At 40.3% G+C, this 17,280-nt stretch overlaps 2 protein-coding genes across 2 annotated transcripts; both read left to right on the top strand.

Moving 5' to 3' along the window:
- Positions 1 to 2,582: 2,582 nt before the first annotated feature.
- Positions 2,583 to 3,554, top strand: LOC110875955. Its single transcript, XM_022124145.1, has one exon. It carries the CDS (start codon positions 2,583 to 2,585, stop codon positions 3,552 to 3,554), a length of 972 nt encoding a protein of 323 aa, XP_021979837.1.
- A 382-nt stretch (positions 3,555 to 3,936) lies between these two features.
- LOC110875954 lies at positions 3,937 to 5,146 on the top strand. The gene is made up of 2 exons (XM_022124144.1): positions 3,937 to 4,983; positions 5,081 to 5,146. Exons 1-2 carry the CDS (start codon positions 3,937 to 3,939, stop codon positions 5,144 to 5,146), a joined length of 1,113 nt encoding a protein of 370 aa, XP_021979836.1.
- Positions 5,147 to 17,280: the final 12,134 nt, after the last annotated feature.

Here is a 17,280-nt window from a genome sequence, read left to right as displayed (position 1 = left end):
GATACTTAAAGTACACCAGGAATCCAATCCGTGGATTTCATTTGGCACTTTAATCATTTTCAAGAATCTATCTATGAAGATAGAGAAATCTTAATAGGAATTCGGCTTTGTCCTTATTGAATTGTAATGTACGTATTGAATCATACAGAGAATTCAATTAAGGACTCCGATGAATGTTACTCACCCACAAGGATCTAATTATGAGGATAGAAAGATCCTATATGGATTTTGGAGTTTGTGTAACGAGAGGTGTTCCGACACCTTGCACTAGGCGTGCTTACGTCGATACACAAGGTAGAAAGTTCATGAGGTTGAGGTGCTAGATATTCCAAGGCAACATATGAAGCAGAAATTGAAGGTTAAGCAGCAGCAGGGTTTGTAATAGCTTTTCTTTAGATTGCAAAGCGGCACATGTTAACCAAATGTCCCCATCGTCTACTGTGGGTACATTTGAAACAGGGTATTCGATTCGGATGATGACGGTGGCATTGGTTGCACCAAGGAGCAGTTCCCTTATACAGCTTTATCCCTGAGGCGAGTCATGGTGATAGCTAAATCAACGGTCCTCTGGAGTACGACGCCTATTCGCTGGGTAATTGCAGCACCAGGTTTAGACATTTGAGTATTGTTGCGATGAAGAGGCATCTTGAAGACAAATGGAAGGCATAGGAGGAAACAAGCAAAAGATAGTCAAAAGAGAATGACAACGCATGAAGATTATGACCATTTGTTTGTTACCAAAGGCAAACAAATGAGATAGTGACTAATCAAAGTAAGCGGGTCAATAAAATGTATCGCGAAGACATGCTCGCCTATAAGTGGACACTCACCCCAAGAGTTCCCAGGTAAGAGTGACTGGTCCGATACTGCGGATTTGTACGAACACTCTAGCCTTAGACAGAAGACCCAGGGTACAGGCACCCACTCTTCCAGTTTGCACGTGTTCACATTATTTAGACCCAAACCTTGACGAGTTTGAAAACTCAAAAGGCACTAAGCCAAATATGAGTCAAACTGGAAGGGTTCAAAACCTTATAATAAATCATCCTAGAACAGATGATTAGTTTTCAAGGCAGATCAAATTTATGTTCTTGTTGTGGTTGTCACCTAAGGATAAGTGACGGTATTGTTTTATGAGTAAACGCAAGTAAACTCGCGTTAGGGTTCTAGGAAGGTTATAGTCTAGGTCAAAGCATTACTAATAACCTAATTCTCTATAACCATTGGCTCTGATACCAACTTTTCTGTCACACCCCGACCACGTAAAACAACAAAACATGGCGGAAACGACGGGGAGTGTTGTAACAGAATCATTGTTTCACAACCATGGATTAAACAAATTTTGTTTTATTGAATTAAATGAGTTACAATGTCTTAACAATAAAGAAACATAACAAAAATTAACTAGTCTTGCATCTTTTAATGTCACTAAGGTCTCGTCCAATCCTATGTGAGCATGCATCAATATCATCATCAAATATCATCAACTATTGTACCTGAAACACATGTGAAAATACGTCAGCATAAAAATGCCGGCGAGTACATAGGTTTTATGAAAAATAGGATCCATGACTTAGGTTTAAGAAAATGTTTAACCAAAAACTTGTCATGAATCCAGTTTAAGTGTTTGCTTTTATAAAACGTTTGAAAATCGATGATAGATATGTATAGTTAAAAGAATGATGTAAGGTTAAATGAATAACCAAGTAAAAATGAGTTTGTATAAAACAAACTGTTTTGTAAAACAATGTCTAGCCTTATTTTTGGTCATGGCTTCTCTCTGGTCTCCAGGCGATTTTGGCGATTCCTTTTGAAACCATAGTTCTTGTTCTTCATCCTTAACTTTGATCGATCTGGGTTAGGTATTGGGGTGTTGTCGTCCCTTCTGAGTAAGGTTTCTAGACTTCTACCCTGGTTTCTAATCTTTTGAAGTTAGAGTTAGGGTTCTTCGTTTCGTTTTTCATCTAGGGTTTCTGTAGCCTTGTTGCCGTGAGTATTTTTGTTTCTCTGTTTGGTGCTTTCGTTGCATGTTTTCTGCCGTCTAGGGTTTTGTACGTACTCCTGCATGGAAAGAAATCGCGATATGGGTTTGGAGGATTTAGGGTTTCAGTCCTTTTCTGATAGAATGCATGAGGATATTTTCATTACTTCTAAGGGTACAACGAATCTTCATGATGTGCGAGATAAACCTGGCCTGTTTAGCAAGCCGTTAAAGATTGATGGGAACCCCTTGTTGCCTCGTCGAGGTGTAGTGCAGAAAGATCCTAGGGTTATTAATATTATTGATGAGCTGGAAAAAGTCACAGTTCCTGTCCAGCCGGTTACTTCACCTTCTGCTTGTGATGTGAAGCAGAATGAAATCAGATCATCGTCGAGCACTTATGCTGAAAAGCTGAAATCGTCCACTATGCATAACCAGAAAAGAGAAGTTAATTTCAGGCACATGGAGGCTTAAGATGTATTGGAAGATGCTGACGTTGTAATCCCTAAGGAGGCTGTTCGGAAAGTTCAAGAACGTTTCACTAATGTCTTGTATGGTTATTTCTTGGGTAGTAGGCTGCCGTTCCCGGTAGTTGAATACTATGCAAAAAAATGTTTGGGCCAAATTTGGGTTCTCAAGGCTTATGATGAATTCTAATGGCTTTTTCTTTTTTAAATTTGATTCGGCTGAGGGTATGGCTAAAGTTCTTGAGGGGGGTCCTTGGTTAATCCGGAAAAATCCGTTGTTCCTTAATGTTTGGTCACCTTCGGTGATTCTTAGGAAGGAGGGGATTAAAACAGTTCCTGTGTGGGTTAAGTTTCACAATGTGCCAATTGCCGTTTATACAGATGATGGTTTGAGCCTTTTGGCGTCCAAGATTGGGGTTCCTAAAAGATTGGTTAGTTATACTGCCGATATGTGCATGGAGAACTGGGGTAGAACTAGTTTTGCTCGTGCCATGATTGAGGTGTCGGCTGATAATGAGTTAAAAGATCATATAGTTGTTGCTATTCCAAAGCTGGATGAGGGGGGTTATGTTACTGAAAAAGTTAAGGTTGAATATGAATGGAAGCCCCAAAGGTGCTCGGAGTGCTATTTGTTTGGTCATTGTAATGCTACATGTCCAAAGGCCCCTAATGTTAAAACTAAGCAGGTGACTGTGGATGATGAGGGTTTTGTGACAGATACGAGGAAAACCGCGAAATATGGATTTCCACAAAAGAAACCGAAAGCAAAGTTTATCTATAGACAAAAGGCTGATCACTCTAAGCCGAGCTCCTCGGGGACGAAGCATGATGATGGAGAAGGAAACAAGAACCAAGGTAGCGATACAGCCATTAAGAGCAATCTGAATTTAAGGAACTCTTTTTCAGCTCTTTCAAATGATCAGAGTTTAGATGGTGATGTGGGAATGAGAGGCTCTTCTTCGGGTAATTTGGATACTTCTTATAAAAAAGATGATGGGGTCATGGAGCAACTTCAAACGGAAATTTCAGATTTTATGAACGCTAATACAAATGGAAAACATTCTGAGGGGGCAAGCACTCCCGGTCAAGTGGTTTTTAATGGATAGCTTAGCGGTTTGGAACATAAGGGGATTGAACCTTCCCCTGAAACAAAGAGAGGTTCGGTTACTCATCACTGAGAAGCGGCTGCAGGTTTGTGCTATATTGGAATCACATGTTTCTGTGACTAATCTTGATAGGGTGTGCAAGAATGTCTTTCGGGTGTGGGATTGGACGTCAAATGGCTCCTGTTGTTCTAGAGGCACTAGAATTATAGTAGGCTGGAACAATAATATGGTGGATCTTATGGTTATCTCTCAAACGGACCAGGTTATGCACGTGCAACTTTGTTCGAAATCTGATAATAAAACTTTTTTCTGCTCGTTTGTCTATGCCGAAAATAATTATCAAGCTAGAAGGGATCTTTGGGAGAACTTAAATATACATAAGATGTTTGTTAAGGATAGGCCGTGGGTGGTGTTAGGGGATTTTAATTCAGCGCTTTCGTTGGATGATTGTTTTGCTGGGTCGTCTTCTCTCACTATCGGTATGAGAGAATTTTCCCAGTGTATTCAGCAAACGGAGTTGATGGATCTCAAAAGTCATGGGATGCAATTTACTTGGAACCAAAAACCAAAGCATGGTGTGGGTATTCTAAAGAAGATTGATCGTGTATTGGGCAACATTCAGTTTTTAGATGCTTATCCAGATGCCTTTGTGTTATTTCACCCGTTCCGAGTTTCTGATCACACGCCTCGTATTGTTAATTTCCATACGATAAAGCATAATAGGCCTAAACCTTTTAAATTTGCCAATTTCTTGGTGAAGAAAGAGGGTTTTGTGAACTGTGTTTCGGATGAATGGGCTAAGGAGGTGCAAGGTGTGACTATGTTTTCGGTCGTCAAGAAGCTTTCTTTCTTGAAGTCCCCGTTGAGACGCCTTCTTTTCAAGCAAGGTAACTTGCATGAACGAGTCAAGTTGTTGAGAACTAAGCTGGATGATATTCATATGGCTATTGATGCTAATCCCTCAGATACGACTCTTAGAGATTCTGAATCTAGATGTCTTCAAGAGTTTCAAGCCGCTTCATATGATGAAGAATGTTTCCTCAAACAGAAAGCTAAAGCGGATTGGTTGGCTGCGGGTGATTCGAACACTAAATACTTCCATAACTGTGTCAAAATGAGAAATGCTTGTTCGAAGATCCATAGCATTCAAGATGTGCATGGAACCCAATTTATTGGTGATAGTGTGTATGGGGTTATGGTCTCTCATTATTCGGCTTTCTTGGGTATGGAGGATCAGGTGGATTCGTTACCTAGTAATGTTGCCTTCCCTAATGTTCTAGACCAAGTTGCGGCTAGTAATATGGTTCGCCAAGTAACTCGTGAGGAGGTTAAAAATGCTATGTTCTCTATTGGTGAAAATAAGGCTCCGGGTCCGGATGGGTACACTTCGGCGTTTTTTAAAAACTCTTGGGAAATTGTGGGGGATGAGGTTTTTTTTTTGGGTAAAGGGTTACCCCGGTGATTCTATATATTCACAACCAAAAACGCACAAGTAGTGTAGAGAGCCTACACTAGTTCAATCACAGGACATGCCCCATGACTGTAGAACAAAGAAAAAACAAACAAACCCACCAAAAGGAACAAACAACTAGACTACTCTCTAGAAAAAATCAAAAGACAAAACTTTATCACCCGCCATCATCATGCAGTTCAGTTCCGTTAATCTCCCACTCCCTTAGAAGTCGACGCACGTTTTCACAATTCTTCAACCTCGCTCCCATCAATTTATACCGCACCTGTTGGATAATAAGTTCACTTATCATTTCCGGAGGTCTCAACTGGTTCTTGAATAATCTTGCATTACGCTCCTGCCAAATAAAATATGCACTAGCCGCCACCCCCAATCTCGCAATATAGTCTGCCGCAGATTTCGATTTGGACCGCAACAGAAGCCAATTAACAATATCATCCCATTTGGGCTGAACCGAAACCATACCCACTTTGCACCTAACCATATGCCAAACTTGAGCAGAAAACTTACATTCGAAGAACAGATGACTGTGAGAATCATGGTTAGCATAACAGAGTAAACAGCACATCATATCCATATTCTTCCTACGCGATAAATCCCAAGACAATATTTTATCCTGAGTGAGTAATTTTCTTCTCATGATCAGCCACATTAAGAATGCATGACGCGGAATGCATTGACAGAACCAAACAATACGACTCCACTCAACCTCCAATTCTCGGTGCCTAATCGAATCCCAAGCACGAGATGTAGAAAAATCATGAATCTGATCTCCTTGTCGCCACACGAGTTTATCAGGTCTGTGCATATCAAAGGACATTTGATCCAGCTGTATTAGAACCGGATATAAATCCCTCCAAGCGGCTGGCCATCTCCACGAATTATCTGAAAACACATCCGAGACTTTAGACTCCATATTAAATCCCGCATTAGCAATAGTTCTAGGCGAAATGAATTGCTCGAGCGGACCCAATAGACTCCAGTTATCGAACCAAGCTGACGTACTTAAACCATTACCAACATCGGACCAAATGAAACTTCTCATAGTCGGACGAATCTGAAGAAGCTTCCTCCAAGACCAGCAACAACTAGCAGGGACTCTACAAGCCCAGAAACTTTTACCTTTCAACCTGTATGAGTGAACCCACTGAACCCACAAGGAATCACGTCTCGAAATAATACTCCAAATATGCGCTGTCATAAGAGCTTTATTAACATCTCTGATTCGACGGATGCCTAACCCACCCTCATATTTAGGCACACAGATCGCTTTCCAAGACACCTTGGCTCGACCTTTTTGAAACGCACTGTCATGAGACCATAAAAAATTCCGCATCAACGCCTCCAACTCGAGAATCACCCGAGCAGGCAAAATAAAAACTGAAGACCAGAAGATATGCATCGAAGACAAGACCGAAACAATGAGTTGAACCCTGCCCGCAAAAGAAAGAAGCTTATTCCTCCAATGCATGATACGTTTTTCAAGCTTCTCCACCATCACTTGACAATCTTTATACAGCAAACGAGAAGATATAAAAGGCACACCCAAATATCTCACTGGCAAAATACCCTCCTTAAATGACATAATATTCAAAATCGCAGTTTTAACATAAGACGGCACATTAGAGAAAAAAACTGTACTTTTCTGAATATTAGGTAATAATCCCGACAACTTTGTAAACGAATCGAGGGACTTCATGATACACCTGGCCGACGCAATCTCCCCTCTTGAAAAAATAAACAAGTCGTCCGCAAAACAGAGGTTGATAATCTGTTGGCGTTCGCATTTGTTATGAAATTTAAATGAAGAGTCAATCCTGACCGCATGGTGTAAGATAGCCGTAAGACTCTCCATAACAAGCGTGAACAAGTATGGAGAAATCGGATCACCCTGTCTTAGCCCCCGGTTACCCTTGAAGAAACCATGGACATCACCATTAATACACACAGAAAAAGTGGTAGTAGAGACACATACCATAATCCAGTGAACCATATTGGAATGAAACCCGAAACCAAGCAATATATTCTTGAGAAAACTCCAATCCACAGTATCATACGCCTTTTGAATGTCAACTTTGAAAGAACACTTAGGGGGGCCGATATTCCGGTGATAATTGTGCATCAACTCTTGCGTTAACAAAATGTTATCAGAGATTTTTCTACCCGGCACAAAAGCTGATTGGTTGATACTGACAATATCATTCAACGCCACTTTAATTCTCTCGGCAATAATTTTACTAATGCATTTGTACAGGACATTGCAACAAGCAATCGGGCGGTAATCCGTGACCACAGACGGTGACGTAATTTTAGGGATCAGAACAATGAGCGTATGGTTTAATTCCCTAAGAAGCCTCCCTGTAACAAAAAAATCAATAACGGCATTCGACACCTCATTACCAACGATAGGCCAAGCACTTTTAAAAAATCCAGCAGTAAAGCCATCAGGCCCTGGAGCCTTATCCGAGCCAATCGAAAAGATAGCCTGTCTAACCTCATCAGGTGTGACCGGTCTAACCATGTGATTGGCAGCATCCATATCCAGCGTTTTAGAAAATAATTCAGGAGATGGAGTGAGCGACGTTACCCCTTTGCATCCCAAGAATTTCTCATAGTGCTCAACAAACGCTTTTTGGACCAATTCATCCTCAAACACATTCCCACTTGCATCCCGAATAACATCGATCCGACTGTAGTGAATTTTATTCTTAAGCGCTGAATGAAAGAAGGCCGAGTTCATGTCACCAGCCGAAAGCCAGTCCACCTTGGACTTTTGCTTCAAAAACCTCTCTTCATCTAGCAAAGCCTCCTGATAAGCACGCCGAGTATTAGATTCCTCAACCCGAAGATTCTCACTATTCAAATCCTTATCAAGATCCCGCTGGATTCCATCAAGCCTATCACGTAAAAGTTGCACCTTCTTGTGCAGGTTCCCTTGCTGAAACAGTAAACCGCGTAAAGGAGGCTTAAGCAGCCGAAGTTTCTTAACAACAGAAAACTGATGCACACCACTAATACTCGTATCCCACGCCTGCTTGACAATCCCCATGAATTCAGGTTTATGAACCAGGAAATTCGCAAAATTGAAAGACCGATGTTTAGGTTTATTAACTTCCGGAACCTTGAGGACACACGGACAATGGTCCGATAACCTGGACGGGTAGAACATCGCCACAGCACTTGGAAAACTGGCAATGAACTGGGTATTTCCCATAACTCTATCAATCTTTTTCATTAACCCAATCCCCTTCTTTGGCTTCTGATTCCACGTAAAGTGGATACCAGTTCGATTTAAGTCAACCATTTCAATGTCATCAACGCAAGCTTGAAAATCTTTCATGCTAGCAAAGACCGACGAGCATCCCATAGATTTGTCTTCAAGGTTTAAAGCAGAATTAAAATCACCTAGAATCACCCAAGGTTCATTACGGACGAATTGTTTGTGCATTGAAAGGTTATTCCAAAGGTCCCTACGAGTGACATAATAATTCGCCGCATAAATTATAGAACAAAAAACCATTTTCTTCACCTGTTTAAAAAACAGTTGCAGGTGCATAATTTGATCAGATTCTGAGAGCACCATAACATCCAAAATACTAGGATTCCATCCGACAATAATTCTCGTACCCTTATTGCATTGAGCCCCATTAGACGTCCAATGCCACGAACGAAAAATAGTCTTGCAAACTTTAGAAAGATTACTCACCTGAACGTGTGATTCCAGGATTGCACATAGACTTAAATTAAATTCCTTAACAGCCTGTCGAACCTCAGTCTGCTTAATGGGGCGGTTCAAACCCCTAATATTCCACGAAGCAACACTAACCATGGTTAACCGACGAAGAAGGAGTGCTTGCCCCTTTTGTTCCACCCGATTTAACAGTTCCCTTCCTCAAAAAATCGTCCATCTCATCTCCATACGATTCATTAAGAACCTCAACAACCTCTTCATCCTCCACCTCTTGATGGGACGCCCCTGATGTATCACCATTCTCATCCACATTAACATTTGGATCATTAAGAGCATCAAACGAGTTCGAAACCTGAACCGACACAACAGCCGGCTCATCTTTTTTCGTTGAATCGACCGGATTAGAATTAGGGCCCCCACCCTTACCCTTAGACGCCACAGGCCTATATTCGAATTTTTGCTTAGGTTTATTGACATTGAATCCAACCTTCCTAGCTACCTTCTTTCCTTGAACCGTGGTATAACCATCATCATCCACAATGGGCTGCCTCTTTGGAATACCCCTGTCCTGAATTGGTTGCTTAAACTTCTTATCATTACCAGGGAACTTGCCATGTTGAGTATTTCCATTAGAGCCTTTCGAAGCCTGCTTAGGGCAACAATCCTCATTATGACCAAAAACACTGCAACGCCCACATCTATGAGGATACCATTCGTACTCGACATAAACTTTCTCCTTGATAAATCCATCTCCATCAAGCCGAGGGACAGCAATGGTTAATTCCTCCTTAAATTCAGAGTCGGCTGAAATCTCAACCAGAGCACGGGCAAAACTGCTTCTACCCCACATATCTACACACATTGAGGTAGTGAACGAATCCAAGGCTTTCGGCTCCCCGATAGTTGTAGCAATTAAACTAAACCATCCTCAGTGTATGCCGCTATAGTGACTTCATGGAACTTAACCCAAACCTGAACCTTCTTCACTTCCTTCTTCTCTAGTTTAACTGACGGTGACCAAAGTTCCAAAAACAACGGCTGTGAACGAATAATTCATGGTCCCTCATTCAGAGCATTCATCATACCTGCCTGATCCGTAAATTTGAAAAAGAAGTAACCATTGGCGTTCATCATAGATTTCTGTAAACCAAATCGCTTCCAATTATTCTTAACATAGTAGTCCACAACCGGAAACGCGACACGATCCCCCAAAAAGTATCCATACAAAGTGTTTGCTAGCTTATCTTGCACCACTCTGACTGAATCCCTAGATAGGACAACATCACATCCATCCTGCTTCTCATCAGCTTCCAGCGAACGAAAATTCACCTTCCTTTCACTAGCTCCCCTAACAGATTGAGCATATGACAAAGGTTTTACTCCAGTAACATGATCCTGCTGACTACAATTTTCATGAACTTGACGTTTCTCTACCCCCATAATAACCGAACTGACTTTCTCAACATTATCAATTGTAACGGGTTTAGAAATAGCAGCGAGCCCATCTATAACCGATACATTGTCTGAGTAAAACATACCTCTCCTTGGTAACGTAGATTTACCTTCAATATTAGTCACCCGTAGGCCAATACCGCGAACAGGAATAGTATCCGGAGTAGAACCTGTCTCGCGATTTCCAGAATCCTTCAGAATATCAGTAGAAAATGGAGATAACGGGACTCCATTCTGATCAAACAATCCTTGGTTCACCAGATTTTCAGGGATGTTACTCCCCGGATAATCACGATCATTCATTAGGAAATACACAACTCTCCCTTAATCGACGAAACAGAAAACACCATGCACCAAAAAACAACGACCACAATGCCAAGAAGCCGCAAAAGAATGCACCAGACCCAAAGAAGACGAAACCCTAATCCTTTACCCTAGCGCCGAATGTCAATCCTAACTTGATTAATCCAGAGTATCAATCTAGCTAAATTTAACTCAGTAAATCGCGACCAATAACAACCGGATTAATTAAACAGGATATCTAGACAGCAACTATGGCGGCGATTTGAGAAAAACAAAAGAAAAACCCTAATTTCAGATTGATAACTATTGCTAACGAGTTCGTTATAGAGTTTTGATAATCAAAACCCTAATCACAGACTGTTATACAAACGATCTCAAAGAAATTGAAGGGTTTCATGATGAACAAGAAAAATCGCCCAGGAGAGAGAGCATAGGGTTTCACCTCGTAAACTTTTGGGGGGATGAGGTTACTAAAGCCATCTTGGAGTTCTTTGATAATGGTAAGTTATTGCAGCAAATTAACCATACGATAATTGCTCTTGTCCCGAAAGTCCCTACCCCTAACTCTGTGGTTGATTACCGGCCGATTTCGTGTTGCAATGTGATTTATAAATGCATCAGTAAAATCTTAACTGATAGAATTAAAGGAAGTTTGGGCGTTCTAGTCGATATTAACCAGTCGGCTTTTGTTCCGGGTAGGAAAATTTCAGACAATATCCTTCTTACTCAGGAATTAATGCACAACTATCATTTGAGAATTGGCCCAGCGAGGTGTGCATTGAAGATTGACATTCAGAAGGCCTATGACACGGTTAGCTGGTCTTTTCTTGAAAGTATTCTGCGTGCTTTTGGTTTTCACCAGAAGATGGTGAATTGGATCATGGTTTGTGTTACCACGGTGTCTTACTCGTTAAGCATTAATGGTAATCTTTATGGGTATTTCAGAGGTAAAAGAGGGTTGAGACAGGGTGACCCGATATCCCCCTATTTGTTTACTTTGGTGATGGAGGTTTTATCGTTTCTCCTAAAAGATGCAGCTAGAAATAGTAATGCTTTCAGATACCATCTTCACTGTAAAAAACAAAAGATTATTAATGTCTCATTTGCGGATGACCTATTCATCTTTGTGAATGGTGATGTTGCTTCGGTCAAAGTGGTTAGGGACACTCTCCAGCAGTTTTCGAACCTTTCGGGTCTTGTCCCCAGTATTCCGAAGTGCACGGTGTTTTTTGGCAATGTTCCTCAATCGGTTAAGCAGGAAATTCTTCATGTTTTGCCGTTTCGAGAGGGTTCGCTGCCTGTTCGCTACCTGGGAGTTCCTTTAATATCGTCTAAACTTTCTTATAAGGATTGTAAAATTCTGGTTGATAGAATGGACAAGAAGATTGATAACTGGATGACGAGATCTTTGTCCTTTGCAGGTAGATTGTAGCTAGTTAACTCGGTTCTTTCTGCTATGCACATCTATTGGGCCACAGTTTTCTTATTGCCAGCTAAAATTGTGACGGATCTTGAAAGGCGTATGCGTGCTTTTTTATGGTCTGGTAAGAATCAGCTGAATGTTAAGGCCAAGGTTGCTTGGAAGATAGTTTGTCTTCCTAAGAACGAAGGGGGGTTAGGAGTTCGATGCATTGCTGATGTTAACAAAGCTCTTGTCTCGAATCATATTTGGAGTATCTTAGTGAACAGAAACTCTCTTTGGGTGCAATGGATTCATATCCATAAGCTCAAAGGGAGAAGTTTTTGGGAGATACCTTGTCGTGGTCGTATGACATGGGGGTGGCGGAAAATCCTTGCTTTGCGTGACTTAATCCGTCCATTTTTGTGGAAGTCTATCGGTAATGGTGCTAATACAAATGTTTGGAGTGATACTTGGTGCAGTGCTTGTCCTCTTCGTGCTCATATTAGTCCAAGAACCATTGCAAATGCAGGTTTCAACCTGCAATCTTCTGTAGCGGATATGGTTGACTCTAGTGGCAATTGGAGGTGGTCGGTTGCTTGGTATGATCTTTTCCCAGCTCTAATCAATCTTCATGTTCCGGTTCTTCATGACATGCAGGATCGGCTGATTTGGATTAATTCTGAAGGAAAATCATGTCACTTCTCTTCGTGGGAGGTCTGGAACAATATTCGGTATCGTGAGAATGTCGTTTCATGGATACATATGGTTTGGTTTAAACAATGCATCCCAAGGCACTCGTTTCATTTGTGGATGGTCATTAGAAATAAGATGAAAACTCAGGATAGAATGTCCATTTGGGAGGCGGGTAGTGCTACAAACCCGAATCTCATGTGTTGCCCTTTATGTCATCATGACCGGGACTCGAGGGATCACCTATTTTTTGAATGTTCGTATTCTAAGGAGGTTAGGGTTGGCATTAGGGAATTGGCGAATATGGGCGATGTTAATTATCGTTGGGATGATATAATGAATTGGATGGATCAAAACTCTACTAGTCAACCAGTCAATGTTGTGAGCAGATTGGTGGTTGCAGCGGCTTCCTACTTCGTGTGGCAAGAACGGAACTCTAGGCTTTTCACTCGGAATCAACGTACAGCAATTGTCTTATCTCAGGAAATCATTAAAACTGTTTGTATGCGGCGTATGACCTTCAAATTCAAACAGGGATTTGCGAATAGAAGTTTCCTTCGGAAGTGGAACATTCCTAGCAGTAACTTGGATATTGATCCTGGCTAGTTAGTTTTTGCGTGTTTGTTATGGGTTGTTTAGGCTGGGCCGGGCTGTGTCTGTTTAGTCGTTGTTTGGTTGTTTGGTTGTTTTTTGGTTGTTTTCTTTTTCTCTAGTCTTGGCATGTCAAGTCTAGAGGGGGTGTAACACTTCAGTTGCACTATTGTGCTTATTGTGTTTTATAAAATTCACCGGGGTAACCCTTTACCCAAAAAAAAATATGTTATTTGTGTAAAAATGTATAAATCCAAATGAATGATTTAAATAACGCTACGCCATGTAATATAATACAAGCACTTATATATAGGAAGTACCAGCGGCGTATCCACCATTCTTGTATCACATTACACACATCTCGTTACTCAAATCACTTACCCATATAAACCACCAATGTAAATTGCCCATGTCTAAACCGTTGTCAAATGTTAATCAAGAAATGTGTACACAAAATGTCATGTATGGCAAGTGAAATATGTAATCACCAAACCATAAGTAAGAATGCACAAACAATGTACTAAGTATGCGACGGATGGTCATACATAGCATGATACCAAGTATAAGATGTCTTGTAAAACGATGTACTAAGTATGCACACAATGGGCATACATAGCATGAGATGTAAAATGTACTAAGTATGATGAACATACATAGCATGAAGTGTTATGTAAAACGATGTACTAAATATGCACACAATGGCATACATAGCAAAAACATAATAAAATCATGTACTAATAGTGTACTAGTGAACATAGCAAGTATATGATATAAAAGCATGAAATCATGAAAGTAACAAGTAGGCACATGTGTTCCACCCAAAAACGTTTGGAAAACAGTAAAAGAGGGGACTATGTACTCACTTGAGGGTGCTTAGAAGTCTTAGGATAACCACCAAGCAAAGCTAGAAGATCACGGAATCAAACGGCACCTATATAGGTATCTACATTAATAAACGGACCTATCGGAGGATTGGGTAGTACAAGGGTTCGTAAACCAAATAAGTATGGGAACTTATGTAATATGGTTTAACAAAGCCTACGTACTAAAACGAAACCTATCCTAAGTGCTTTTGACCAGTTACGACCCGTTTAGGTAGCTTACGCCACTTTAACGCGTCGTTCGCGTAAAACGCGTTTGGAATGCCTAACTAGTCCTATGACAAGCAAGATATGCCTTAACATGTTTTATATTGTTGTTAAGTCAGTTTAGATACCAAAATTTACGTTACATAGGCTTAAAATGAATTTTAGCGCAAAAAGGGTATTTTGGTAATTTACCTAAGGCATAGGAGCTACTTATCATACAACTACTTAAACAACGTGACCATAAGGTACAACCTCGAAAGGTTATTCCCTATACAACTATGGTCACCTAAAGTGTTTGGTCCGATCCTAAAGATCGACCAATTGGGTCGGGTTCGTAAGCATAAGCGATTGATTAGATCGCTTACCTTTACGACCCTAAACAAGCACAAATCTAAAAACGACGAGCTAAACATGCTAGAACATGTTTAGTAAAGTTAGAAAACAGGTTTGGTATTAAAACAAACAGTTTTAATACCCTAGAGTAGTTTGGTTAAAAATACGCGAGAAAACGCATTTTGGCCGAAACTACGACTCGTCACTGAGCCTAGATAACGTGGTAATCAGTAGGTATAGTTACTAGGGACTATAACCATCGTGATTACGCTCACGTTACGAAGTTCAAACGAACTTCGCATTGACCATAAACTGGTTAATGCAGAAAGTCAAACGCAGTTTGACTTTAACGCTAAAACGAATGAAAAACGCGAAAGAATACTTACAGAAGGTCCCTGCAAGATTCGAACCCGATTCACTCTCACGTAGGAAGCATATACTTCCACTTAGAGAGTGTAGAATCAGATTCAAATGTGAGGAAGAATGAAATGGGTGAGGGGTATTTATAGATTTCCTTGAACCGTTAAGATCGTTCGTCAAAAAACGTGATTTGATCTAGACTTTACATGTGGGCACATGGTTTTCAAAAACCATGGGAGCCCCTAATGTGGACTATGTTCATTGAATACCATCCCATGGTTTTGCAAAACCATGGGTGAAAACCATTAACACTTCAAAATGGACTAGGTTCATTGAATCTGCCAGAAATTTCAAAAATGGTCCCTCACTTGTAAAACTCGATTTTTTTTTGGCACTTTTAAACCCCTTTAACCTCATTTCAAGGCTCTAAAATGATACTAAAGTATAGGGAACTTAAAATATGCTCACAGACATCACGGATGTCGGTTCGTTTGGCCGTACGGTTGCGTTATTCGGTTAATTACGACGGAAGTCGTAACGAACGCAAAAACGATCCAAATAAAGCGACGAATGGAATTTTATCATGCCAATCAGTAAAATAAAATATTTTAATGATTACATAAATTTTTGGATGTCCGGATATATTCAGGACGTAAGATATGCGCAAAAATGCAAACTTATGCACTTTTGACGCTTTTAGTCTTTATTGATCAATAAAGTTTATTTTAGCATACCGAACCTTTCAAAGCCTATTTCTAAGCTATGTAAAGAATATTTAGGGCATATTTAACTTATGATCAAGTTCCGGAAGGTCTGTTACAGTACAAATTGACATACTTTCGCAGTTTGTCGAATTTAGTCCCTGTAAGCGAATAAACTTGATTTCGGCATACCAAACCATCCAAAACTTATTTCTAAGTTATGTAATGGTTATTTAAGGTATGTTAAGCCTATTTCACTATTCCGGAGTGTTTGTTGCATTAAACTGGTTATATTTACGCATCAGATCGCGTATAACCTTCCAGAAAGCGATTTAAAGCCCGAAATCGAACAAGAATTGATACGTGCAAAAGATACACATATTTATACAGATCCCAAGTATGAAATACAGTATTTCATTGGCTTGGTATTTATTTGATGGTGGTGGTGACACAGGTGTCACATTGTTGTTATTATTGGCTTGGTTAACTTGAGAAATAATGTTTGGGAGTGCAGCAGCCATTTGCTGCGCAATGATTGCTGCCAGTTCGGCATTAGGTAACTGATTGTCACGTCGAGGAGGCATTTTATAAGAGGAAACATGAGAAAAAACGAGTGAGATGATTAGATGAAAAATGAGATGATACAAATATCGACAAAAAGCATGGATGGTGGTCATTCGTTCGTACCACAAAGCAAACAAACGACACACAGTGACAAATCAAAGTAAATGGGTCATAATAATGTATCGCAAAGACATGCTTTAGCCTATAAGTGGACACTCACCCCAAGAGTTCCCAGGTAAGAATGACTGGTCCGATTATGTGGATTTGTACGAACACTCTAGCCTAGACAGAAAACTCGAGGTATAGGCACCCACCCTTCCAGATTACACGTGTTCACATTATTTAGACCCAAACCTTGACGAGATTTTGAAAACTTAGAGGGTTCTTGTTGGCTGTCTTTTGTAGAGTCGGCTTTTGTGCTTTGAGTTGGCTGTCTTTTGTTTGGTTGTGTTGTTAGTGTGTTTTGGTTTTGGATTGTGTTGTGTGGTGTCCTAGGCTTGGCATGTCAAGTCTAGTTGGTGTGTTGTTTTGACACACCCTTGTGCTTTTTTTGTTTTCATCTATAAAATTCATCGGGGTATCCCTTTACCAAAAAAAAAAAAAACTTAGAGGGTTCAAAACCTTATAACAAATCATCTAAGAATAGATGATTGATTTCCAAAATCGTTTTGGAAAATTGTATTCTTGTTTTGGTTATCACCTAAAGATAGGTGACGTGTATGTTTTAAGATCTAAACACAAGATAACTTGTGTTAGGGTCTTAGAAAGGTTATAGTCTAGGTCACATTACTAATAACCTAATTCCCTATAACCATTGGCTCTGATACCAACTCTGCTGTCACACCCCGACCACGTAAAACAACAAACCGCGACAGAAACGTCGGGGACTGGAGTGGCAGAATTATTGTTTCACAACCATGGTATTTAAAGTTTAGTTTTATTTGAAATAAAAAGGATTACATTGTCTTAAAACAAAGAAAACAAAGAGTACATAACATAATTAAACTATTCTTGCTTCATTTTATGTCACTAAGGTCCAAGTCCGCCTAAGTGTATCTTGACCAATCCTATGCATCAGCT

This window comes from Helianthus annuus, chromosome 9 (assembly GCF_002127325.2).
Source record: "Helianthus annuus cultivar XRQ/B chromosome 9, HanXRQr2.0-SUNRISE, whole genome shotgun sequence".
Classification (NCBI taxonomy): domain Eukaryota; kingdom Viridiplantae; phylum Streptophyta; class Magnoliopsida; order Asterales; family Asteraceae; genus Helianthus; species Helianthus annuus.
The sequence above is the reverse complement of the archived record's forward strand: the minus strand, read 5'-3'. Positions and strand labels throughout refer to the sequence as shown.